This window comes from Eleutherodactylus coqui, chromosome 12 (assembly GCF_035609145.1).
Source record: "Eleutherodactylus coqui strain aEleCoq1 chromosome 12, aEleCoq1.hap1, whole genome shotgun sequence".
Classification (NCBI taxonomy): Eukaryota; Metazoa; Chordata; class Amphibia; order Anura; family Eleutherodactylidae; genus Eleutherodactylus; species Eleutherodactylus coqui.
In genome coordinates, this window is record NC_089848.1 from 127,518,621 (window position 1) to 127,546,410 (window position 27,790).

Genomic DNA, 27,790 nt, shown 5'->3' on the forward strand with positions numbered 1-27,790 from the left:
GGAGTGGATTGTAAAAACTTGATGACAGGTTCCCTTTAAGGACATTATGGGACACATTTCGGACTGAGAGGGAAGCATAGCATCTGGAAGAAGAGACACCGGGAGCCCCCTGAACCCACTGGGCCCCCGAAGAGACAACAGAGCCACAATCAAGCGGATATCAATTGCTGGTGCTACTTTTACTGGCTCAGCGCTATGGCTTGTGTAATTGGAATTAAGGGAACACCGGAACAGGGACACTTTTACTCGTGGGCGACAAACTGTAAGTGAGATCCCCTCCAACCGGCATCATAAGTGCGCACACTAGTACAGACTCACCACAGGCCTGTTGTATAGAGGAACGTGCAATGTGAATGTATTCTCCTGTGTCAGCAGTGCTGCCGATCAGAGATGCATCCTCCTCCGAGTGATCCTTGCCGGTGCATGCTGAATCTGCCCACAGAAGGGCCAACTGACCTGTGCATGCGCCGGTCCATGATCTCCCTGCGCATGTGTGATATGTAGGAGACACCATCCACATTGCACAGCGTGAGAGAGAAGGGATTATGAAAGGAACTCCGGGCAGTGGATACGTCCGGCCGGCGGACCACTTGGCTGAGACTTGCATGCAGTGTGGGAATTTTAAAAGGCAATTTCCCTAAATCTGATGTCCATAGGAACTGTAACTGGATGAGATCTGGAACTTGCTCTACTTCAGTAATCTGTAGCAGTATGCGGTTTGACATCCTCAAAAATGGCGTAACCCACCACCACCACCGATTTTAATGGGGTCCATTCCGTTTTTTTACAGTGTGCGGCATAATCCCGAACAGAACAGCGCTCTTTTATCCTGGATCTTAATGGCGTTCGGCAGCACACACTCCAAAGGGGATGCGAACGAGTCATCAAAAAACAGCAATAATCAGATTTCCGCGCATGCGCTATTTTACTACAAAGCGACGTAAGCCTCTGTTTAAAACGCTCTCTGGTCAGGGGGACCGACTGCGTATATTCAGTTACCTGACTCTGAATCTCACTCTGCTGTTTGAGGCGAAGGTTTTCTGGAGTATCGGCCACGGTGGTGAAGGACTGTTTCGGATAGTGTCTATAAGAGAAAGAAGAAACCAAGTCAATGAGGTTTACCGCACATATAGTGTATTGTTATCCCAATCTCCCGAATTCAGGGGGCCGCCCGTTTCCAAGTCAGTAAAATCCTGCAAGAAAAGTCAGATTCTGCTTAGAAATCACCTTCAGGGTCAGTTTACAAGTTCCCTTTAAAAGGAATGTCCTATTGTAAACTATTGTCGGCCTATCCATAAGACAGGTTATCAATAGTAGATCGGCGGGGAGGTCTTCGCCTGGAACCCCTGCCAATCCGATGTTAGCTAGGTCGGTGCACTTGTGCACTGAGCTGATTTATACTGGAAGGAGACAGCTCCATTCCCACTGCAGTGGCCAGGCTCTGTATTGCAGTCCAAGTTGTCATAGAAGCGAATGGACTGTAATACCAAGCCTGGCCACTGCAGTGGGAATGGAGCGGTCTGCTTCCTGCAAAAATCAGCTTGCATGCACAAGTACACTGGCCCAGCAAAAAATGTATCAGTGGGCTCCTGGACCCACTGATCTACTAGTGATAGCCTATCCAACAGTTAGACCATCAATAATTTACAACTGCACACCCCCTTTAAATAAGTGAATGAGATACATCTCATCGTTCCCCAGCTTAGAATACCCTTCCACAGGGTGATAGGAGTAATAAATCACTCAGTGAATGGAGAGAGAGTGCATTGGAGAGGTCTACCAGCCGCCTGCATGCATCCATAGTAAACAGGCAGTCGTACACCTAGGAAGGACTGCCTGTTTAAACGGACCAACTTTCGCTGCTCTGTAGGGTCCCATGTTTACAAAGAACAACAGTAGCCTATAATCCCTCTTTTGAGCAATTCGTTAGCCAACTATCGCCCCGTGCAAAAATACCCTTATACCCCGATATCTGCACACCGTTGTGCAATATAAATGATCTCCATGCTGTTCTAGAGATCTCATAGGCAGTCAGTAATATTTAGCTTTGTACAATCCTAATATTCGTGGGCATCATAGATTCCAGTAACTATTCACAACTCATTATTGACTCCATCCATGGGTCCCGTCAGGCAGGGCCGAATTAACAATGATGCCAATGGAGCACCGGCTTTAAATAAAGGGGCTTTAGTCAACTGCACAGCGCCCCCAGGCCACTCTGGACTGCTATTCATTCTCCACCTATCATCCTGGGTCAGCGTGGGTACCGGTACATACTGTGACACATGACTGGCCATGGCCAGGGCTTGATCAAGACTAATGCTGGTCGCGTGTCACAGCAGATACCGGTACCCATACTGACCCCGGAAGAAAGGGGGTGAGCATACAGCAGCTTCTTTTACTTTTTAAACTAGCAGTAAAGGGGGCAGAAGAGGTGGCATCAGGAATTACAGGGGCAGAAGAGGTGGTAATATTACTTATGGGGACACTGACTGCTCTTCATTCTCCTCCTTTATTTATAACAAGGGCAGAAAAGGTGGCATCATTACCGTGCAGGGGCAGAAAAGATGGCATTTTTACCTAAGGGGCAGAAGTGGTGACCTTATCTATTATGGGGGCAGAAAGAATGGCATTATTATATATGAAGAGGGGCAGTATTAACTATGGGGCAGCAAGGGCGGCATTATTAATTAAGGGGGCAGAATGTGGGCATTATTACTTTTGGTGGAGAAAGTGGGTTTTATTTGGGGCAGAAGAGGCAGCATTATTATTGATATGGGCAGAAATGGGGGCACTTTTACTGTGTGGAGGGTACTAAAAGCAGCACTTACTGTGTGGGGCCTAATTTCTATCTGGGGCACTATGGATTGTGTAGAGGTGTGAAAAACATAGGGAGGGTGATGGAAAAGCAAAAACTTTTGCAGAGACAAGTTGTGGCCCGGAGGAGTCGTTGTGGCGGTGTGGGCATGGACAGAAAAGAAAAGGAAGAGAGAACAATAGCAATCAGAGATGAGAGCACAAGTGATAACTGGAGCTAATTGCAGTGTAATCAATGTCGCCATGTAGAGCTGGTAACTGGCCATTAGGCCGCCTTCACACTGGCGATGCGGGAGTGAGTGAAAATGCAGAATTATGAATCCCACGATTTTAAATGGCTTCATTCCCATTTGAGTGTTTTCTGTCCTGCGAAAAGCGAGATTTGTAAATCGCAGCATGTCCTATCTTCCTGCGTTTTTTTCTCGCCAATGTTTTCCTATGGAGCCTCCGATTTATCGCATTGCGATGCACGAACTTGCAATGTTTTTGCATTGCGATGCATTATTAACATTAGAAACTCGTATTGTCTTTCATGCAGAAAATTGCGAGGGACAGCGATGCAAAGCAATTCTCAGGGAAAAGCATCACTGATCACAAATACGATTTTGCCGCCATTTTCTCATGGCGATATCACAATCACCAGTGTGAAGAAGCCCTTATTTAGACATGTATGAAGGAGTCACTAGCAAGCAATATCACTGTGAGGAGCTACAAAGGGTGTGGCTTAGCATATAGGGGCATACGCAACACAATTTGGCACTGCACAGCACACTATGCATGCCGCAACATTACCCCACCAGCAATAGTTAAAATGGAGAAGGGGGGCCGCCAGCATGGGGGTGGGCCATCATAGTCAACTGCGCCTTAATTCCGAAAATGGAACTTCTGGACAGAGACTGGACCGAACTGATCTTGAGCATCATAGAAAACCGCTGAAACGATTCGTCTCCATTTCAGCAGGTTTACATTAATTTGCCCTACTATGTGCCGGAGAGACAACCTTGGCAGACTGTTCTGTTCTGGACGGGTTCTCTCCAAGCTCCATTCAGGGTTCTGTTTACAAGATTTTAAACGTACGCCCTGATGGGACCTGGGACGGAGCGAGTAACAAGATGTGAACACCGAACACGTCCTAAAGGGGCCGTACTGCGTGACTCCCGTATCATGAAGCACCTTGTTGAAAGAAACTATTTACAGTGTTAAAAAGTCCTATCTGCGCAATTTCACTCTTTGCAATCCAATTTTGGATTCAGGCTTTCCTAGGGGGTTTTTCTATTTCTGCCATTATACAATGGTGCCATCTGCTGGCTAGAGCCAGTACTGCGGTATGTGACATGCTGGAGAGGCACCTGACAACAGAGCAGCCAGTAATCTACAGTAAGAATACCCTGCTGGGCGTCTTCAGACATCGGAGCTGTATAGCCTTCAATCAGAATGTCTTCAGACGTCAGACAGCGGACTGGAAAGGGGTAATAGTTTTTTAACAAATCCTTTTTTCCTCTTCAAAATGTAAAAAAAACACAAGTCTAAGTGATGCAAACAGATCCAGGACTCTGATGACCTGCTAAGCAGATCTGCCAGAAGTACGGATAGTTCGGTCTCGTTTGCGCCCGTTTCTTACCCGTGATGCTCATTGTTTTAGCAGATCTTTTTTCCTTTATTTCTTTAGCTCTAGTTTTATGTTCAGCGGGATTACAGATTTTTTAGCTGTAGCCTTAGTATTGCGCGTGCAGAGGGGGATTTACCGCATCCGCTTTCTTTTTTAGCTTTACTTCGCCAACTGCGCATGCGTACGGTGATTTAGTGGATCTGTTAAACAAAAGCCCAGATGGATACAAAGCATTAGTCTCGGTTGTCTCCGCATTGAGCACAATATAAAAAAATGGAAAGTTCCATTCCATACGGTTTCCAAAAAAGTTTTTTTTTTCCAGAAAGCAGATAGAATAGGAGGAAACTGAAAGTAAATCTGTGTTCGCTCACATCAGTGCCGACCGGCGTTGGCGGCTTCTATGGTCCGGCCCCGGTGTAGGAGCCAAACAATAACAGAGGCGGAAGTGCTGGATCCGGCACAGGCCACATCTGAGCGGCACCGAACAGGCGCCGTTGACTATAACGTAGCGCTAAGGGAGACTCTAACGAGGGTCTCAACGAGCCCCTAAATCCCATTGAAATAATAGAAATTTTACTGGATTCTTGTTTTCCCATTTTTCTACTCTTATAATGGAACAGAAAACCAGAAACCGAGGCGCCGATGTGAACCCAGCCTGATGTAGGAATACTGAAGTTTTGTCATGAGCAGCTTTGTGGCACACAGCCAGGGGTTACAGGGGAGGGATTTGTTTTTTCCAGAACTAAATTATTGCTAAGTTACGCTCAGGACGGGTCAACAGTTGATTGGTGGGGGTCCTCCATGCGGGATCCTCTCCGATCAGCTTATTGAAGAGGCTGCTCTCTCCATCAGCGCAGGCTGCTCCTTCCACCTCCTTGCTACTCTTATTGTGGTTCTACAGATACAGAGGGAGGAGCAGCGTCCCCAACAGCTGGAATGTAAGTAAAACTCCTCATAGAGCTCTACATTCAGGGAAGGGATGACAGAGGGGACTCCATAGAACGGACACTCCAGTGCTATTGGGGGACTTTAGTGCTATGGGGGCACTGAAGGGGACTTGCATGTGTTAGGGGGCCACTGAATAGAGACATAAGAAGTATGGGGTCCACAGAAGGGGGACACCAGCACTACAGGGGGCCACAGAGAGACCATCAGTATTATAGAGGGTCATAGAAGGGACACCAGAACTATTTGGTCCACAGAAGGGATACTAGTACTATTAGGAGATTTACTCAAAGGTTCATTGGGGATAATGGAAGAATGTTAAAAGGGTACACAGTGAGGAGTCATAACTAGAGAAAATCTTCATGATCGTCTAGTCTTAGATAAGCAACAAAAATAAAATTGGATGTCGTTAATCAGAAGACACCACTTATGATCACTGGAGGTAACTGCACTGTAATCACTATCGCTGCATAGAACTGGTGTCTATTTTATGATCACTGCATTATTTAGAGGTATCCTAGAGCTAAGCCCCTGTACCTAAGCCCACCACAGTATAGATATGCTGCCTCTAATGTAATATGTTTACAGGAGGCCACATGATTTCTATATTCGCCCATAGTTGGGATCCACCAGATAGTAATAGCATTCCTTCAGCAGTCATGGTTAGGACAATTCTTCGGTGTGGTGGGTTGCCCCTCCCGTATAATAGCATTCAGGCATGTGGCAACATTTACAATGAAAACTCCAATTTAATACATTGCAATCCAAGAATTGCATCACATAATGAGGATGGGCAGGCTGTCCAGAGGAGCTTACATTCTAAAAGGAAACGGCCATATGGTGTAGGAGATCTTCAGACATATGTTATCTGATGTCTGGGACGGCCGCCAAGCAACGTGCTACCAGAAGGGCTTGTTTTGTTTTCATTCTGCATGTTTTCATGACACAGATGGCCACATATTGCATCTGATGAGAAGTGACAGCCCCAGCTGATCCACCGTGTCAGAGCCGAGCATCACCACATCACGCAGAGCCGCCTGCTCCATCCATGCAAGGTAGGAGACGAGCAAAGGCATCCTGTTCTCATGGCCAATGACACTTGGAGGGGTGGAGGAGTTTAGCAACAGCGGACAATGATATATTGCAAAGTATTTATTACTATCATCATCCTTCAGTAACACCAATATCATAATAATCATCATCATCATCCTTCAGTAACACCAATATCATAATAATCATCATCATCATCATCCTTCAGTAACACCAATATCATAATAATCATCATCATCATCATCATCCTTCAGTAACACCAATATCATAATAATCATCATCATCATCCTTCAGTAACACCAATATCATAATAATCATCATCATCATCCTTCAGTAACACCAATATCATAATAATCATCATCATCATCATCCTTCAGTAACACCAATATCATAATAATCATCATCATCATCATCCTTCAGTAACACCAATATCATAATAATCATCATCATCATCCTTCAGTAACACCAATATCATAATCATCATCATCATCATCCTTCAGTAACACCAATATCATAATAATCATCATCATCATCCTTCAGTAACACCAATATCATAATAATCATCATCATCATCCTTCAGTAACACCAATATCATAATAATCATCATCATCATCATCCTTCAGTAACACCAATATCACCATTAGACCTCACCATAAGTCCCACTTTGACTCGAAGGAATGCTGCCTTTCAATAGGTGGCGCTGTGGAGGATTTATTCCATCTCCCTTATTTGCATATTACCCAGAGGAGCGTGCGTGGCCATTTGAGTCTCCTCACTTAGTTTATAGTATATAGGTAGTTGCTCTCCCTAAGGAGAAAAGAGCGTTTCTGACCATTAGACCTCAGCAATGCCCAAATCATCATCATCCTCTCCCCTCAGTAACACCAATAACATCATCACCATCATAAGCTCTCAGTGATGCCAATATCATCATAATAATCCTCAGCTCTCAGCAACACCAATATCATCACCACCACCATCATCCTCAGCTCTCAGCAACACCAATATCATCACCACCACCATCATCCTCAGCTCTCAGCAACGCCAATATCATCACCACCACCATCATCCTCAGCTCTCAGTAACAAAAATATCATCATCATCATCATTCCTCAGTAACACCAATATCAGCAGCAGCCCTGAGTAACAGCAATAGCATTACCATCATCCCTCAGTAACGCCAATATTATCATCACCATCATCATCAGCTCTAAGTAACAGCAATATTATCATAACCACCATCAGCCCTCAGTGACGCCAATATCATCATCCTCAGCCTTCAGTAACAAAAATATCATCATCACCCCTCAGTGACATGTAGTGTATTGCTTAACCATAATAATGTTTGGGGTACATATAATGTATCGCTATAGTTTATTAAGGTTTGGTGGTGACGTCATAAGAAAACATAATAAGGCTACTTTCACAATACGCTTCTAGCTCCAGCGCTGGTTCCAATTTGACTTTTCATCTATAGAAAGCACTGCGCCACATTTATTATTATGAAGGAGGAAGAAGAAGAATAGGAGGAGGGAGAAGAGGAAAATGAAGAAGAATAGGGGGAAGATGAAGGGGGAGTAATAAGAAGAGAAAGAGGAAGAGAATGGAGAAACAAAGGTGGAAGAGGAGGAGGAAGAAGAATAAGAAGGCGAAGACAAAGGGAGGAAGAAGAGTAAGAAGAAGAGAAAGAGGAGAAGAATGAAGAAATAGAAGAGAAAGAAGAAGAGGAGAAAAGAAAAGGAGGAGTATGAAGAATAGGAGAAGGAGAAATGTTAGTGTTTTGGCTGAGATGAGCCGCCCAGGGTTTGGATTCACACCAAACTTTTAGCAAAGTTGGACCTGTTGCAGGATTCGACTGCTTCGATTGACTCAACACCAATTATGACAGATATATGTAGAGTGACTGCCGCTCCCTGCATTGTCTCTTGGCATACAGAAGTAGTCCCAAGCCCACATTCTGTCACTATGCTTTACACTGCAGGTTTGTTGCTCAGATTGACTGCTGTGTATAAACAAACATGAAATTGGTTCAAATTTCTTCTACTGCAAGAATAAACGATTAGAAACTACAAGTGACTAAAGTAAACGGAGGCTGAAGTCAGTAAATGTGGGAGCGAATGTTTGGGCAAATATTGTAATTCAATATAGGAAATTCTCTTCTGTAGTTTCCCAGAACTCCCCTCTCCACATGTGACTATTCTGCGACCTTCCCTGCTTCCATTTTCTCTATTTTGCAAGCGTACAGAACTCTCAGCTCTCATCGTAAAGTCTGTCAAGGTCTTTCAATATGAGATAGAGGATAGTAACAGGATGCGGGCGCCGCGCCAAAGGGTATTTATGAATTTTGCAGAGGACTAAATAAGACTGTATGTGGTGCATAGACGGCTTTTTTTAGCCTCCGTTCAGACCGCCACAAGGCTGCATTCCGCTGGGACTTTGTAGTTCAAGCATAACGCAATCTGTGGCGATATTCATGCTATTAAATACTTGCAGACTCCATGCACTCAGAATGTGTCTTATGTCATAAAGTCCTGGCCAAGGTCATACAATTCGGTCCCATCCGCAATGTCATAATGTCTATGACATCATAAGATCACGTGCTACAAACTCGTTACTAGAAGGCATATAGTGGGACTTAAATGATTTTGTGATGTCACAGTTAGTGTTCAGTCAACCAAACCAGTAGAGCCCCGTTTTGGGTCGAACTTTGCTAAAAGTTTGGTTGAGCACGAATTCGAACCCCGGGCAGTTTGTCTAGGCAGAGCCTTTTTCTAACTCTTCTTCAGTGTCTTACACCAGTCTGAAGGTTATTGGTGAAGTTCTGGCTCGAATTGAATGAAACTTTTTGGCGAAATTCAACAAACCGGCCAAAATTAACTTTTGAAAAGTTTGCTCCTCACTAGTCCCAATCAGCGGCTTAGATGCCATTAGGTTATGTGCACACGGCAGAATCGAGGCAGAATTTAAAGCAGCAAATTTCACCTCTCCAAACAGCATCAAATTTGTCCTATCAATGGGCAAAAATCAGTGTGCAGAATTCCAACATGGAAAACATGTCACTTCTTCATGTAGGTCAGAAACGCTATCTTTTCTCCTTAGGGAGAGCACCTAGACCGTGAGTGAGGAGGCTCAAAAGGCCACTCATGCTCCTCTGGGTAATATGCAAATAAGGGAGATGGAATAATACCTCCACAGTGCCACCTATTGGAAGGCAGCATTCCTTCAAGCCAAAGTTAGACTCTTTATACAAGCCTTGGAACAATGACTTGATGTAGAATCGCTTATTTCCATGTTGGAATTCCGCATGTGGATTTTGCCCATTGACCAAGAAACATGCCAGAAATCTGCAGGTTTTGACTTTTTTTTTATTTACGGAATTCGCCACAGAAAATTCCAGTGCAATCCCACAGTGTGAACATAGCCTTACACATGCGATTTCATAACCTTCTGAGAACCATCATATAATATGTGCGGTCATAATGTTCTAGCAAAGGTCACTTACACAGAGGGGTAACTTGAAGCTTCTGGGCCCCAATGCAAAACCTGTACCAGGGCCCCCAACTATAATGCTTTATTCATAGTACTGGGCTCCCTCTATGGAGAAGAGAGGCCTTATGGGCCCCCTAAGGCTCATTGGTCCGGGTGCAACCGCATCCCCTATAGTTACACCCCTGATTCCATGACATCATAATGATCTATCAGCTGACATGTAATCACATATGCCACAGAATGTTACTTACATGGTGTCATAATAATGTCCAGGGAATAGTTATGGTCTATGACGCCATATTCATCAGCTGCTTACATACTACACACAATGTGATGTCATAGGCAATGGTCAGATAATTCTGTAACATCATCACAGTCATCTGCTGCTTATAGGCTGTCAGATATGTGATGTCATAATGCCAACACAAACACTAACAGAGGCACAACTATAGTGGGTGCATAGATTGTGGTCCCACCGGGCTCTGGAGCCTTAAAGGGCCCCTGTGGACTTTTTTCCCCCATCTGTGCAGAACAGTGCTATACATAAAGCATTATAATTGTGCACCCCTGTTACAGATTTTGCATTAGGACTTCACAGCTACAAGTTACATCTCTGACACTTCATTACATGGCACCATAATCCGCAGCAGCTGCTTACATACAGTTCTACAGTTATATTGTATAATGCATCACTCGACTTTTTATGCAGATATCTATTTTTCAGAGGGTATGCACCAAGTTACAAAGTTATCCGCTATCCACAGGATAGGAAATAGCTTTAGGATTGATGGGTATCTGACTGTTGAGCCCCCCCCCCCAATCCTGAGAATGAGGGTCTGGTCAGTTCCCGAGTGAATGAAGCAGAGGTCACGCAGGCGCACTGCTGGTCCATTCACTTCAATAACAAATGCTGGAGATTGCTAATGTGCGTGAACCCAGTAATCTCCGGGGCTGTTATTGCAATGAATGGGGGAGCAGCACACCTAGGCAATTTCCGCTCCATTCATTTTGGAACTGATCAGACCTCAAATCTCAGGATGACCCAGGGACATAACTATAAGGGATGCAGGGAATGCGGTTGCACCCGGGCCCAGGACCCTTAGGGGGCCCATAAGGCCTCTCTTCTCCATATAGGGAGCCCAGTACTATGAATAAAGCATTATAGTTGGGGGCCCTGTTACAGGTTTTGCATCGGGGTCCAAGAGCTTCAAGTTACGCCTCTGGCCACCCTTATCAATCAGAAAGCTTTGTAACTTGGCACACCCTCTTTAATGCTCTGTTCACACTAGCATCATTGCATGGAGTCATAATGGAGCCATAACAGCCATACTAAATCTATTTCCAAATGAATCCCCATGAACCCTTATCGATCCCATTGACTTATAGCAGGGACGATCAGGTTTCCATCAGGAGTTTGTTTGTCACACCTGGTTCAAAGGATTTGCACAACTGGAGGTGACAAGTCACAGAGAAACAGACGGAATTTAATCAGTAACCAATAATAGAGATATATCAGTACTAGCAAAGGAGAACTTACAGGCGTGTTGGCCACATCCACCCCAACTGGACCACTCACTCAAGCGGAGCACCCACTGTGAACAGGGCGACCCCATACAAAAAAAAAAAAGATACCAGTGACCAGTCCGAGACTAACTGGCAACAATAACACTGAACCCTCAACCTCTGAACCTAACAAACCTGAAGAAATGATCTAACTTAACCCTAGAACCCAAGTACTAGAATAGTGGATACTTTAAATTCCAAGCTTTCTGGCACAGCACGTGATCAGCATACAAATAGTATAAGCAGCGCCCTTAAGGGTCCGGTTTATATATCCCACATCAACCACTGATAGGCTGCCTGGTAAAAGACAACCCTGCCAGCCTATCAATGCTGGCACCAGAGGGAGACGTTACACCTTCAGTGTCCAGTGCTGCATGCTAGCGCCCGGCACATCACGTGGTCCAGGGTGCTGCTGACGTCACCGCAGACTTGCCCGGGATAGCAGAAGTCATGTTACCGTTCACATCGGGACATTGGTATGTTTGGCGCAAAGAATAGTGCTTCAGATGTTAGAAAATGTTGGGATGGGAAGGGGCGACACAAATGAATGTATGGAATGTAAGTGGCTGCTTCCAGATAGTTAAAGAAGTCTATCCTGACACTCAAAACCCCACCGCTGGATGAACGGCAAGAAACCAAACAATATCCAACCGGATTAACATGTGCAGAATACAAGCAACACCCAAAGGAAGCAATAATTCAAGCAGATTCTTTTCGCTTTCCCACATTTGTTCTTGAGAGGAAACTCACATTTCTAAATATAATTGACGCAAGTGACAATATAGTAAGAACTGTAACTGCAGACAAAGCCGATACACTGTTAGATCTGAGGGGCGGCTTCAGAGACCACTAAAGAAAATCCCTTTGCCCTGGTTGCTCTTGCACTAAGGTATGCAACTGCATTTTTTCTCCGTTTGTAGCCCCTCTAAAAACACACGGACCACGTACTGAGCGGTATTATTTATTGTGGCAACAAGCACTAAGGAGCTTTATTATACAGCCACGGACTGCGCGAAAAAACTCATCGCATGCGCTATTCTGATCCGTCTTACAGACGAGACTCACCCATTCAAGTCAATGGGGATTGGAAGTATACAGGCAGCACACGGATGCCATCCACGTACAGTCCATGTGTTGGCTCCGTGTGATGAAAAAAATAAAATTGGGCCAGTTTCTCTTTTTTTGGCAGATGTAAAAAACGGATGGCGTACAGAAAAAAAAAAAAAACAGACACAGACCGAATACAGAGGCCGCGCAGATGGAAAAAACATCTTTCAGACGTAACATGGATCCTTTTTTGCACAAGTGTGTATGTAGTCCACACCGCGGACCCGCAGCAATTAGCGTCCGTAGCATGCTATGGGAAAACGTTTTTTCCTGCATACTTGCGGAAAGTAATTGCGGTTTCCACAAGTGTAGTAAAACTTGCAGCACGCTCCATTTTTGTGCGGATTCTGTGCGTACTGCGCATGACCAACAGGGAGCCGCCGAGTCCATCCACAGTACAGATGAAGAAGCGAAGGGACAGGTAAGCGCGGACACCGCAGCTGCCAGGGCCAGATTCCGCATGAGGAATCCATCTCTGCTGTGTGCAAGCAGCCTAATGGGTTAAAAGACTTCGGGGAAGTGTTTCTTAGAATCACTATAACATTTAATCTCACTATTAGGCCTCCTTCCCACGAACGGATTTCCGCCGCGTAATTCGCGGCGAAAATCCGCTGCGTTGCACGCAGCTATTAGGTTCTATTGAACCTAATAGCTCCATGCTCACGATGCGTAATTCCACCGCGGAATTACGCACCGCGATTTCTCCCGTCCTCACCCGCAGCATGCTCTATTTTCTGCGGGTGAGGACGGGCTGTACGCACTGACGGCTTCCATTGCAGTCAATGGAAGCCGTCCATTCACGCTATCTCCCGCTGTAACCAGCGGGAGATAGCGTGAAAAAACGCTTTCCCGCCCACCGCCGAGCGTCATATGACGCCAAATGACGCGGTCCGGCCGCGTCACGTGACACGGCTGGTGACGCGAGAGCGGTGGGCGGTGACGAGCGGTGACGAGCGGTGACGCGGCGGTGGTGGGCGGGGAAGCGATTTCACGCTATCTCCCGCAGGTAAGTATAGGGGCTCTGGGGGGCGCCGTGACGGGCTTCACAGCGGAATATTACGCTGCGGAGCCCGTCACGCTCGTGGGAAGGAGGCCTTAGGAGATGTTGTGGGTGCAAGAAGAGGGTGTAAGCAGAATGTCTGTAAAAACCACAACTGCCATTAACCCCTTGATGACGCTGCTTTTTTTCCCCCATTTTTGTTTTTTCCTCCCCCTTTTTAAAAAAATCGTAACTCCTTTATTTAACCATCGACGTCGCTGTACGAGGGATTGTTTTTTGTGGGACGAATTGTATTTTTCAATGGTGCTATTTAATGTAACATACTACAACAAAAAATGACATGATGACTTTATTCTATGGGTCAGTACGATTACTACGATACCAAACTTATATAGTTTTTTTTTTTGCTGTACTACTTTTATTTTTTTCAAAGGCCTTTAATTTTTTTAAATTATTTTCTGCTGCATCTTCTGCACACAATAAATTTTATTTTATCATCGACATACTTGTGCCAGGGCTCATTTTTTGTGAAACGTCCTGTAGTTTACGTTGGCAGCATTTCGGAATACATACGACTTTTTGATCACTTTTTATTGCATTTTTCTGGGAGACAGGGTGACCGAAAAAGTGCATTTCTGGGTTTTTTATTTCTTTCAGACGACGTTCACCGTGAGATGTAAATAATGTTCTACTTTGATAGATCGGACGTTTATAGACGCAGTGATACCCAATACAGTGAACCCTCGCTATTTCGCGGTCAATGATTGCGGCTTCAGTGCATCGCAGATTTTAGATAGACCATATTTAATTCTGTTTTCGTAGAGTTTTTTGCTATATTGTGGAATTTTGCTGTACATACAGGAAATACAATACGCCACTAGCGCTTGCCAGCGCGAGATTGTACAGGGCACACTATTGGCTGATGGAATGTGTTCTGTATCCTGGGCACTGATTGGCTCACTGATCACAGCATCAGTCTGTTTGTTCACTTTTGTGATTGTTTGGCAGTTCACCTGACAGATTCATTAGTGTAAGTATAACGCCGCTATTTCGCTGATTTTTATGTATTGTGGAGGTCTCTGGAACGCAACCCCAACTATAGACCAGGGATCACTGTATGTATTTTTGTTTTATTATTTAGGTTTTTTTATTTTACATATGGCAAAAGGGGGTTGGATTTAAACTTTTTTTTCACAGTTAGCAAAACTTTATTGATCTTATTTTTACTCTTTTTTTTTAGTCCCCCTAGGAGACCACAACTAGCGATGCTTTAATCGCTCCTGCAGTATGATGTAATGCTACAGAAATTACATCATACTGCAAGCTGACAGGCAGTCTATCAAACCACCCCATGGGGATGGCATGATAGCCTTAGCAGTCTTAGTTTTCACGACCGGCCTATATACGCTATGTTGGGAGAGATAAAATTGGTGAACGGGCGCACAAATCAAACATTTGTGTGCCTGTTCAGACGGCATGGGTCGCTGCGCATATGTGCCAAGACTACCATGCCGTCGCCGCTTTTTCCTCCCTCCCCATTGCAGGCTCACCATTTTTCTCCTCCCCGCTCATTCTTTGCAATGGGAGGGGGCGGGACAGAGCTAAGCACCAACCCTTCCCACCTCCTTCCATCGATGGCTATGGACAAGGGGCGGAGAGAGGGCTTAGCTCTGCCCACATCCCGCCCCTTGTCCACAGCCAGCAATGGGGAGAGGCAGGATGGGCCGATGTTTAGCTCCGCTCCGCCCTGCCCCGTCCCATTTCAGATAGCCTGCAGTGGGAAGAAGAATGGTGAGCCTGCATGGGAGGAAAAAAGCAGAGGGAGGGTGTTTAGCAGCCAAGCTGCTAAATTCCCTTCCACCTGCAACAGCTGCCATGGGCTCCCATAGGAGCCCATGCAGCCGCCGACGTATTCCAGCCCAAAAGATAGTTCCAGGACTATCTTTTGGGCCTAACGTAAAAATGCTCATTGCTATATTGGCCGGCCAGGCGTTTTTACATTGCAGGAATACGGCCATGTGATCTGATGCATTGGAATCCAATGCATCAGATCATAGCGTATATCGGACGACCGTGAAAACGGCAAGCCGATATAGGCTCGTGTGAAAGAGCCCTAAGACTGTCCGAGAGCGTGTCTGATATGGCAGTCTTATGGAGCAAAGCAGTCTTTTCAATGGACAGCTATAAGCCCTTTATTCTCACTCACCGGAGGATGACGATCATTAGGTCTACCCTTACTAGTCAGATGCAGCTGGAGGAATGATTGCACAAGGACTGCGCCATTTATCACAATAAGACGAAAAAATGATATTAAAATATCTGCATTTATGCTGTTTTTCTGAATTCTATCAAATGCTCAAGCAAATGTGGAGCGAATTAGTAGAACCCGCTGAAGATGACCAGATTTCTGCTGTGTTGGGTATAGATCAAGCTTGATTCCAAATATTATTGCTATTCTTAGCTGTTTATGTTGCATTTAGAATCTATAGGCTGGGTTCACACGGGGCGCAATCGCCACGGAATGTTTGTTCGGACTTTCTGCACGGAAATTCCACCCGCGTTTTTAATCCCAGGATTAGCCAGCAAAGCGGACGAGATTTGCAAAAATCTCGTCCACACACTGGTGGCCAAGCCGCGCTGAAATTGACATGCGGTGCAGAAATCAAAGACGCATGTCAATTCTTTCTCTGTTTCCGCAGCGGCCTCTCTCCTCTCTATGGGGATAGATGGCCGCAGCAGAATGCAGGCAGAGAAACAGCTTCAAAATGCAAGGCTAAAGGACGCGGGTTCTGAAGCTGCGCTTATCTGGCGGAAATCTCACGTTTTTTTCTGTGCAGTCATTCCATGAAATTTCTACGGGCTTTCAGTCCCGTGTGAACCCAGCCTAATGGTTTGTAGACCTTATTTGCTTACAATGTGTAAGAAACAAATCAAATGAGTTACCAAAGTTGTGCGCCCTAGGGTACGCCCATGTGAGGATGCTCACTCGTGTCACAACTACAATCTGCCTCATCCAGTGATCAAGGTTTTCCGAACCCAGAGGAGTTCCTCAAATTGGAGAACAGAGTAAAGACAAGTCCTCTTTGGAGGCTAGCTTCAGGAAGGTGAAGCACAGAAGTCTTCCCTGTGGGACTAGCCCATGGGATATATCTAGTTTGGGAATACAAGTGTAATCAAAACAGGGGAAGGTGTGAAAGTATTAAGATGATCTCTGTGTTACACTTGTTAGTTAAGGAGTTAATACATCTTCATGCGAAGTTCGTAGACACATCTGTCTCCTTGGGAAGCAGGAGGGGTATGAGCCTTTCCCGGAGTACATATATAGTCATTATATACAACTTTTTGTACTTCTGACGCTTGCATACATTATTATCTGATTAGATTATGTATTATCAAACTTGTTGTAATGATTAGTTCTTGTTAACACCACAGAGGTGTAATGTAGGGTGTTGTACGCTTGTGATACGTCTATTATAAACTCCTTTGTTCTAGTTTTTTGTAATTTAAAACTCTGGTGAATGAGCTTTTTCTTTGTGAAGGGCTCTGGAATAACCCTTAATTACTCCATGTTGTGTTCTTCTCTGGTGCACCATACAGAAAATTAGGCATACCTGGTTGTTGAGGCTTTGATACCCATTGACTCACCAAGAGATTACTCAAGGTGGAGTTAATTATGAACAGTTGCAAATATCAGTCTTTTTGGGCACAAAACCTGCTAAAAAGGTGAAGATGAATTTCACCTTTCAGATCTATAACAACCCAAAGCATACTGCTAAATCAATAAAAGAATGGCTTCATGTTACGTGTGTTGCTGGGATCTGTAGTGCTAAGGTTCTTAGCAGCACTGCTCCACAGGTGAGGGTTAATTGAGCTAGCTGGGTGTGGTATTCTCCAGCAGCCAATCCCCTTTAGTCTGCAGCACATAAAAAAACAGCTCCCCTCAGTAGTTGAGGCTGGTCTGGTACTGTTTGGATGTATCTGGTTTGTTCCAACTCTGATCTGTGTTTGCATGTAGGTCTGTTGAGTCTCTCTGCTTCCCGAAAGATGGTTTGGACACCTGTAGTCCTTGTCTGCAGCACATGCAGCACCCCTTTTCCCTTCCCTTGACAGGCGCAGCCTCCAAACGTCTTAAGTCTTGCTTTGTGTGTCAGTTGGTGGATCCCTGACACAGTTCCCTATGTCAGCACGGTGGCTGACTGTCTATCCCCCCTGTATGAGGACACATAGGCTTGCTGTGGAGTTTCATCTGTGTGCATGTGAGCTCTGGGTGGAGTCCGTGTGATTTTCACTATATGTTGTTGCTGGTAGAGTCTGTGCCGGTAGTGCTGTCCTGTTCTGTGTGTTCTGTGCTGCTGGACTCCTGGTTAGTGTAGGGAATAGCGGTATAGCCAGGAGCTGTGAAGTGGCCCGCTAGCTTACATGTTTTGAACAAAATGTCAACTAATACCTAGTATTTATATTCAGCTTACTATCTGTGATTAGTGGTTGCATTTTGGCTGCCGTATGCTGTGTTTTCTGCTCTGGGTGTCCGGTTGTTCTGTCCCTGTCATGTGGCATGTGTATGAGTCCTGTTCTGGTGGCGTGGTTCCTAGGAGCAGCTAGGGCCCAGTCCCGAAGACCGCTGGGCCGCCCTTTATCAGGGCGATGTCCCCGCTCAGGTAGGGCCATGTCATCCTCCCTGTAGCACAGGGCAAGTTGTCTGAAACCCGTGCGTATCCATCCTTCGGTCACGATCGTGTGGGCCCTGTGATTATTAGCCCACATGATCGTAACACTTTACCAGAAGAAGATCAGAGTTTTGTAATAGCCCATTTAAAGCCCAAGCCTGAATCCGATTGACGATCTGTGGGTGGCCTGAAGAGGGCGCCACACACGAAATGCCCTTGCAATCTGACAGATTTGGAGCGCTTTTAAATGGAAGATTGGCAGACTACCAAGTGAAGATGTGCCATGCTGATAGACACCTACCCAAAAACACTGAATGGTGTCATAATGATAACGTATTCGTTTTAGGGTGTGCAGATTTATGTAACCACGCTATTTTAGTTTTCCTTTTACATTTTAGGTGGACATAAATCTGAAATGATTCATCTTTTTTTAACATGTCAAAAACCTGGCATTCTACCCAGGGGTGTGTAGACTTTTTATACAAATAGCAGTAAGTCAGCTCACCCAGTCCTGGATCAATTCCCAATGTGTTCCAGCTGAATGCAGTCTTGAAGGGCGCACAGAAGCTCTGGTGGACAGACAGGAGAGGAGACTTCCAAATAAGTCTGTAAACTGCAGCACCGACTTAGTGAAGAAAGACTTCACTTTATTATGGCATCTTTAAAAACAGTTCTGATGGGCATCAAATTGGTGCTGGACTTTACAAACTAGTTTTGGAAGTAGACTTTTTGTATCCAGTGTAGCTGTAGTGCACCTATAGTAACTCAGCATAGCCACAACTGAGCTCCATGCCAGCCAATAGTCAGGACAGACTTCCTCATTCATGTAGAATGCTGATGCCTGCCTCAGCAACCCAACTGCTCCCCCTAGTGTCCTGCTTAGTACGGTATGAGCTGTGGGAGGAGTCAGGCTGCGCGGCCAGCAGCATCAGCGTGAATGAGGAATTCCGTCCTCATTACTGGTTGCTAGAGTGGAGCGGAATTGGGCAGGAGGGCCAATGATGGTAATTCTTACTAACACAGTGGTGAAGGGGGCCTATAGGCCGCTTGACTTAGGAGCTCAATCACAACTGCAACCCTTGTGATGGGCTCCCCAACTCCCCTAAGAAAAACTAGGTAACTTTATTTTTTGGGTAGGGTTTGGCATTTAAGATACATTCTTTTGCAGTGGGTCAATAAGGCAATGTGCGGTACTATTTCTCCACCCCAAAAAAAATAATAATGGATACCTATGTGCTCACTGAGCTCGAGAGGTCTGCTCCCCATAGATATCAATGGATCCATTTAAACATGACACTTAAAGGGGTTTGCCAAGATGCAAAAACTCCTCCCCCAATGCAGTACCTGGAATGAACCGCTGATCACCCTGGATCTCACTCTTGGCACACACCCCTCCTTTACCTGCAATCAGCCGATTCGGCAAGGGGCCGCGGGCAGTTGCACATTTGCCCTGCAGAGGAGATATAGTATTACAGTACAGCAGAAGGTCTGCCAGAATGGGAGCTGCTCTCCATTCTGGGTCATAGAGGGGGTCCAAAGTTCCCTATAATCCAACATAGATAAAGGTGATATTATGTCTTTAAGGAACTTCATGTAGTTTTTGATCACTCTTGCACACGCATTGCTTACATTCTTTAACAAGAATGTACAAATTAGATAAGGACACTGAACAATGAGTCTCCTCTTATGTGTAATACAGGGAGATTATTCGGAAGCTGTCAGCAGCATTGCTCCCACTGTTTTCTCACACCTCCATATGTGGGTCACAACCTGAAGTACAAGAGATACCATGGTAACTAGGTCATTAACTAGTATCTTCACAGCCAAGTCAATTTAGATATGTGATGAGAGCAACACAAAGTTTTCATATGGCTATCATTATGCTTTATTTTACCCAGTCCTGCTGTAATAACCACAATCTACTAGTCACTTACTGTCACTGCATTAGGTAACTCGCGGTACTTGGATGTGGTTCCAGTTGCCCAGTAAACCATAAATGCCACCTGCAAAGACTAGTGGTCCCTTTAAGACAGCCAGCCGCAGCACAAATGCTTTCCTTATACATGGCTGCCGGATGTCGTATGCTAGGTATACAGAATAATCCGACAGTTTCCCCTCCCCTGTTCTCTGGACACATTGAGTAGGAAAGGGGGTGGAATTGGATTATGTCCTGTGCAGAAGGTGCAGCATCTGGTAGCAATATGTGAGGACAATTGGGCCGCTGCTGGATCTGTGACTGCAAGGGTGACTGTTACTAAGTGGGGCCACAGAGGGGCACTGTTACTAAGTGGGGCCACAGATGTGGTACTATAACTAAATGGTGAGACAGAGGGGCACTATTACTAAGTATAAAGACTGAGGACACACTATAACTAAGTGGGGAGACAGATGGGGACCCCAAATGGAGACACAGAGGGACCACTCTAACTGAAGAGACAGGGGGATAGTCCAAGACGAGAGACAGAAGGACACTACAACCAAGTTGGGTTACAGAGGGGCAATATGACAAAGGGGGCCACAGAGTTGGGAACTATTAATGAGGCCACAGAGTGGACACTATAACCAAAGTAGGACCTAGAGAGCTCTGGTCTTAATAGTAAGTGGAGCCATAGATGTGGCCCTATAACTAAATGGTGAGAAAGGGGGGACACTATTACTAAGTATAAAGACAGAGGAGGTAATATAACTAAGTGGGGAGACAGACTGGGACCCTAAGTGGAGAGACAGAAAGTTGAAGACACTACAACCAAGTTGGGCCACAGAGTGGGCACTCTAACTAAATGAGGCCACAGAGTGGGCACTCTAACTAAATGAGGCCACAGAGTGGGCACTCTAACTAAATGAGGCCACAGAGTGGGCACTCTAACTAAATGAGGCCACAGAGTGGGCACTCTAACTAAATGAGGCCACAGAGTGGGCACTCTAACTAAATGAGGCCACAGAGTGGGCACTCTAACTGAGGCCACAGAGTGGGCACTCTAACTAAATGAGGCCACAGAGTGGGCACTCTAACTGAGGCCACAGAGTGGGCACTCTAACTGAGGCCACAGAGTGGGCACTCTAACTGAGGCCACAGAGTGGGCACTCTAACTGAGGCCACAGAGTGGGCACTCTAACTAAATGAGGCCACAGAGTGGGCACTATAACTAAATGAGTCCATAGAGTGGGCACTATAACCAAGTTGGGACCTAGAGGATGGCTTATTACTAAGTGGGGCCACAGAGGGGGCACTATAGGTTGAGCCACAGAGTGGGCACTGTATCTAAGTGGGACCACATAAGAGACACCACTAAGTAGTGCCACAGTGGGGGCAATATAACTAAGTGGGAACACAGAAGAAGAATTATAATTAGGTGAGGACAGAGGAGGAACTATTAATAAGGGAGATCATGGAAGAGACACTACTAAGTGAGGCTACAGAGAGGACACTATAGATGGATCTACATAGGGCGCACTATGACTAAGTGGGGCCAAACAAGAGACACTACTAAGTGGGGTCACAGAGGGTGCACTATAACTAAGTGGGGTCACAGAGGACGCACTATAACTAAGCAGGGCTACAGATGGGACACTATTGCTAAATGGGCAGGGTAAGAGGCATTGTTTAATTTTATGTAGCCCCCACCTGTAAAAACCCTGTGTTTGGCCGTGTATCAATCTTCCATCAAGGTTTCCAGTATTTTAGACTTCTATAGGAGTTATGGAAACAATATAAAGCAGCCTACTTGGTTGTTTCTCTAACTCCCACATGCAAGTGGTCCGGGAATGGATGAGATCAGATTCGAGACGTGCAGATCCGGTGATTTCCACAGCTATCAGACTTTTATGGCATATCCTGTGGATATATCATAAAGGGCTTAGACAGGAATAACCCTTTAAGGGCGGGTCCAGGACATAACTATCAGTAATGGTTGATCGTCAGGAGTCCACCACTTGGGATCCCTGCCGATCAGCCGATCACTGGGCCAGCTCTCATGGCAGACCGTATTCCGAGGATTGCTCGTAGATAGTAAAGTTCTGGAAAACCCCTTTAAGCTCTTGGTATTCGGACGGATAATTTTTACAGCACGTAAATAAGTATGGCGCACGTTTGGACTTTCATGTTTGCACTAATAACACAATGACATCTTTGGCGCCGTCGTCTGCGACGTTCTCAGAGCTTTTGTTGGTTTAGAGTAAAATGTGATTCCCTTTCTGGTTATCGTCTCCTGTGAGCCGGCTCGTTGTTTCCCCGATCCCCGCGCCAGAAATGGAGTTGAAATGTTTCACAAGTTTTACCTTCCCGTGAATCGCTGGCAGTCATGGAGAACCTCGCTGTAATCTTTGTTTGCTCATTTGGGCTCCTATTGATTGAAAGCTAAAAAGGCAAAAAGTAAAGCTCTGCAGTATTAGCCTATGACCGGCTCCACGCGGGGGAGGATGGTTACCCGTGCATCTGCACTGCACATTTGCGCGATGGTGGGTAGTTTAACATGTGCTATTTTCCTATGCAATACACACAAAAATAGAGTTTTTTTGTGCAACCGAAATACACGCGCAAAAAAAGCACATGTGACCGAACCCATTGAAATCAATAGGTTTTATTCACTGCATATTGCGAGCGCAAAGTTTACACGCAACACAAACACATTCATGTGAACAACAAGTAGGCGGAAGCTCCCTGCCTCCCCCCCACACGCACAGCCCCCTTCCAAGAACCATAATAGTGTATTGTGTTAGACTATCATTTAATATACTGTATAATGCATGGGGGAAAGAAAAAAAAAAACTTTGAAAAACTTTTAAATGGGGAGAAATGAAAAAAAATGCAATTGCGGCATTTCTGATGGATTTAGTTTACACAGCGTTCACAGTAACGTTGGCTAAACTGCTCTGCCAAAGTGGAAGCCTCACTGTGATTGGTTGCTATGGGCCATAAAGACAGCCTTAGGCTGGGTTCGCAAGGGGTGGATTTGTCGCGGAAATTCCGTGTGGAATTTTGCCGCGGCAAATCCACATGCGGCCGCTAATCCCGGGATTAGCCAGCCATGTGGATGAGATTTCTCAAAAATCTTGTCCACACGGGACAGCAAATCCGCTGTGGCTAATCCGGCAGAAACCGCCGCTGCGGCGCGGATTTGCCAACCGTAGCATGTCCATTTTTTTTTCCCGCTGCGGCCGCGCTCTTCTCTATGTGAGCGCCGGCCGCAGCAGAAGAGCGAGCCGCCAGGCCGCTTCAAGCCCGCTGCGGGATTTGAAGCAGCGGTTCTCCCGACGGAAATGTTGCAGTTTTTCGCTGCGGCCAAACCGCGGGATTTCCATCGGGAATCCGCCCTGTGTGACCGTGGCCTTAGCGTGCCCACCCACTACAGTTTTTTTTTTCGCTGCGAATTCGCTGCGTTTTTTTCCCCTTAATGTCAATGGGACTTTCTATTGTTAAAATCGCAACACACAAAAAAAAAAACGCAGTTTGGCGCTAAATTGTGTTTTTTGTGTGTTGCGATTTTAACATGAGAAAGTCCCATTGACATTAAGGGGGAAAAAACGCAGCGAATTCGCAGAGAAAAAAAACCCGGTAGTGGGTGGGCACGCTAAGGGCGGCTTTACATGAGCAAATAGGTTACTAGAATGTTTGCGCCCGCGAGGCACGGTCACTTGTGCGGCGGACAACCTCGATTTAAATGGTTATTTTGTCTGAGTCCCAGAAGCGTTCGCCCACCAGTGGCATTGGGCGCCGTATTACTTGTTTGCGTAAATTGCGCGTGAATAAAAGCGTTTACAATAATATCCTTTATTTCCATCTGATTTCGGTCCGATTTTTGGGGTTTCATGACTGAGCAGAAAAATCGCTCCTGTGAACAAAGCCCGAGGGAAGGGGCCGACGGCCATGATTAGCGCATAGATGACGGCCGCCAGGGAATGAGCGCAACGCAGCTACTGCCATTGGTTGAGAGCGATGTTACCTGAAACGTTTGAGGCCAGCTTCACACCACCGGATTTGCCCACACATTTGCGCACACAGCATGCAGTTAAAAGAACCCGTTGATTTCTGTAGGTTCGCCCACAAGCGCATATTTTGTGTGCGCAATTCCATCACAGAAAAAATACTCAGTATGTTCTCTTTTCCTGCGCAATTGTTGGGACTGTGGTTGCAGGGGGGTTTTTTTTGTTTGTTTGGTTTTTTTTACACACTCAACAAGTACAGTAAAAAAAATGCAGTTGCGAGCGCGAATACCCAACCCCCGATGTGCGCGCAAATATGCTTACGCTCATGTGAATCCAGCCTGATACAATTATTTTCAAATGGGCCCTTTAGTTCCATAAAGTTCGTTTTCTTTCACTAAAAACAAAAATCTAGCCTTCACCTCCGTCGATCGGCTGCTGCGCCATCCTGAACCTGCGCCGCACCATTGCGACACCCCTCAAGCGCCGCACGTGATAAGTTTCTTAGAGCACCCGCAGTTACCATCCCTTACATACTGGCGTCGCCTGAACTTTTCCTCACTTCTGCTCACTGTTAATTCCTACGTGTAATTTCCGTATTCTCTCGCGTTGCTCCGCCCCCCCCCCCCCAAAAAAAACACAAAAAACGGATAAGTCAAGCGTCCGTTTTTCTTGTAATCTGTAAATGCTAAATTTTTCGGAAAGGTTTTCCTCATTACCATCCAAACAACAGATCGCCCTGAAACCGGCAATTATAATCTTGTGTTAATGAGGCTGAGGCGTGTCCCATCACTTCCCACACTGCGGCGCAGCCAAACCCAGTAACAACAACAAACCCCTGTTAGTCATGGAGTGGCACAGGGGCGCATTGTGCGGCGGTTTTACGACATTCTGCTCATCAGTGCAGTAAGTGTTGCTCGCAGGCGACTCCTGTGGGAACCGGCGTATTTATGTTAGTAATTATGGTTTTCAGTGCATAATGCTCCGATAAAAGGGCTGGATGGAAATGCATTACCGGAGGAACGGCGAACGCCACTCGCTGTAATTGCTCCGCGCTCACTTAAGGGAAATGTATCACCCATCTATTTTCTCTTATTAACTAAAGCCAGATACTGAAACATTTTTTTTTAATCTGTTTTTTTTTTTCTGATAGAATTTTTTTTCTGTTTTCTAGATTATGGAGCAGCCATCTTGCCCGAGCGCCTGCTCTGTGGTGTCAACAGCGGTTCAGAGATTTGCTTTACAGCAACCACATGGACCGTAGGGAATTGGTGTTTGGAAAGGAGTCGTTGACTTCTATGGGAGAATGCTGTAGGCGTACTCTGGGAAGTGTGCAGAGAGGGGGAGGAGGTGAGCTGTGACATCACCTATTGTGAATGGTGGATCCTGTGTTAGCTATATACAGGTGTCTCCTCTCAGTGTAATCCTGCCTGTGATGATAATGAGATGATGGCTGAGAAGTTTTCTCTATAAGATGTATCAGACTATTATTTGGCTTTTTAACTACCTAATGCACACTGTGCGCTGCTCTCCATTTGGCTAGTGCTGATCACGTGATCACCTCTGGCCAATCATAGAGCAGGCATAGGGCATTGGTAGTCCAACACTACCAATGCACTGTGGGGGATCAGGTAGTCTGAAGATTGTGTCGGCCATTTTGTAAGGCTGAAATCAGGACCTGGAACGGACGGATCAGAGGGACAACAAAGAAGAACAACTGCAGCTAATAGACCCCCCCCCCCCCCCCCTCCTGTCCCAGGACAGAATTTTGTCCCAAAACTGGAGGGTCCCTTTAAGTGTTGTCAGCTTCCAAGGGCAACTATCAGAGTTGATGTGTATCTATGCATACGGTGAGTATGGAAGAAATAACGCAGCACAATAGCAGTAAAGTATTCCCAGAGTTACTCAACTTTTCACATGAAAGCTTGTTGAAAGTGGGAGTCTACTCCAAATGAATCATTCCCACTCAGATACACTTCTCTCCTTTGAAGGTTTCTATACCTGCACCCACCCCACTCCCACCCCCCCCCCTCGCCCCCCTCCTCTCCCGACACACACCCCCACCCCCATCCACCCCCCTTGCCCCCCTCCTCTTCCGACACACACCCCCACCTTACCAAGTTGGCAATTAAAACTAAGATCCAGTGCCAATGTGGTTCATCGGACAGTAAGATTAGTAATACAAATATGCATAAAAGGCCACAAGTGACAGGAGAGACACCGCCAAGTCCAGATGATGTCCATGACTGCAGCATGTAAACTGCAGATATCCGAAGGGCCAAATGTAACAATGATGTGAAATACTAGAAACACAAACATACAGAAATAGCAACATAGGAAACAATAAAAACCTCAAGGAGCAAAACCAATGGGATTGTGAAATTCCCTAAAGTACTTCAACTTATGTAGACAGCCTAAGAGCCCATAACAATAGGGGTGATCTGAGCCTAGAGGGGTTACTCAGCTTTTAACCACTGATGGCCTCTACTCAGGATAGATAGGCCATCAATAGTAGATTGGTGGGCAACTGATCAGCTTTTCACTGAGCCACTGCGCTTCTCCATGGAGCTGATGTGTGCTGGAAGCAGACAGCTCCGTTTTCACTGCAGTGGCCAGTCATGGTATTGCAGGCTATGTTTCATTTACTTCAATGGGAACGTCCCCTGCAGAACCAAGCCTGACCACTACAGATAGAAGGAAGTTGTCTGCCCCATGGATGAGTACACTGGCCTGGCAAACAGCTGTTGGTGGGGGTCAGCCACTCAGGACCCTCCCCTATTCACCTATCTACTATTACTGACTTATCCTGAGGATAGACAGTCTATTGTTAAAAGCTGGACAACGGTTTTAATAAAAAAAGGTTTGATGTTTTTACTGAAACAGTGCCACTCTTGTGTACAGGCTGTGCTTGGTATTACAACTGATTTTCTTGAATAAGTCTGAGTTGCAGTCCTAAAAACAGACTTAGTTGAGCACTTAAAGGGACCTTTCATGTCCTATAAGCACAATAAACTAATTTATGGTACTCATAGGATGGGCATGTAGAGCCTGGGGATGCACTTTTTATACTTACCAGGCTCACATTCTCTCCCTCTCAGCCCTGGGAAGTTGGCGCTCGGTCTATGAGAGTGACTCTTTTGTTCAGTCAGTCACTCATACTGTTCTCTATAGGAGTGTATGTACGGTGGGGCTCAGGTCCAGGGATGGACTCAGGAAGCGGGCTCTAGGAGAAGGGCCTACCTGAGGTGCCGTAGCATCCTGGGACCAGCCGGGACCACATGGGACCGGGGAGGAAGTGGCATAACTACTCAGGGCCTCTGCGTTAAAACATTCGATGCAGTTTCCACATTGCGGTGTCAACATTTTATTCAGTCGGGGTCGTAACAAGTCCAATGCCGGGTAAATTACTTAAACAGAAAGTCAACTGTTGCAACAATAAAGTCTTTCTGCTCATCCAACTCTTCTGATAGACAATCAACTGTAGTTCAGCTCACCAGAAGAAAAGTCCAGCCTTTCCCTCCGCAGGGTCACCCAAGCCGGGGTTGCTGAGAGGGAGCGGCAAGCTTATCTGCAATACTGCTGCAGTTTTTTCCTTCGTGCCAACACAGACCAAGGCCATCT

General features: G+C 45.8%; 1 protein-coding gene across 1 annotated transcript in view; it reads right to left on the bottom strand.

The window, feature by feature from the left end:
- NEBL (nebulette) overlaps window positions 1-27,790 on the bottom strand; it is a 209,132-nt gene that overhangs the window by 111,855 nt on the left and 69,487 nt on the right. The window contains exon 3 of the mRNA XM_066585577.1: window positions 1,000-1,084. Within this exon, the coding sequence (XP_066441674.1) occupies window positions 1,000-1,084 (85 nt within the window). The remainder of the gene's footprint in view (window positions 1-999; window positions 1,085-27,790) is intronic.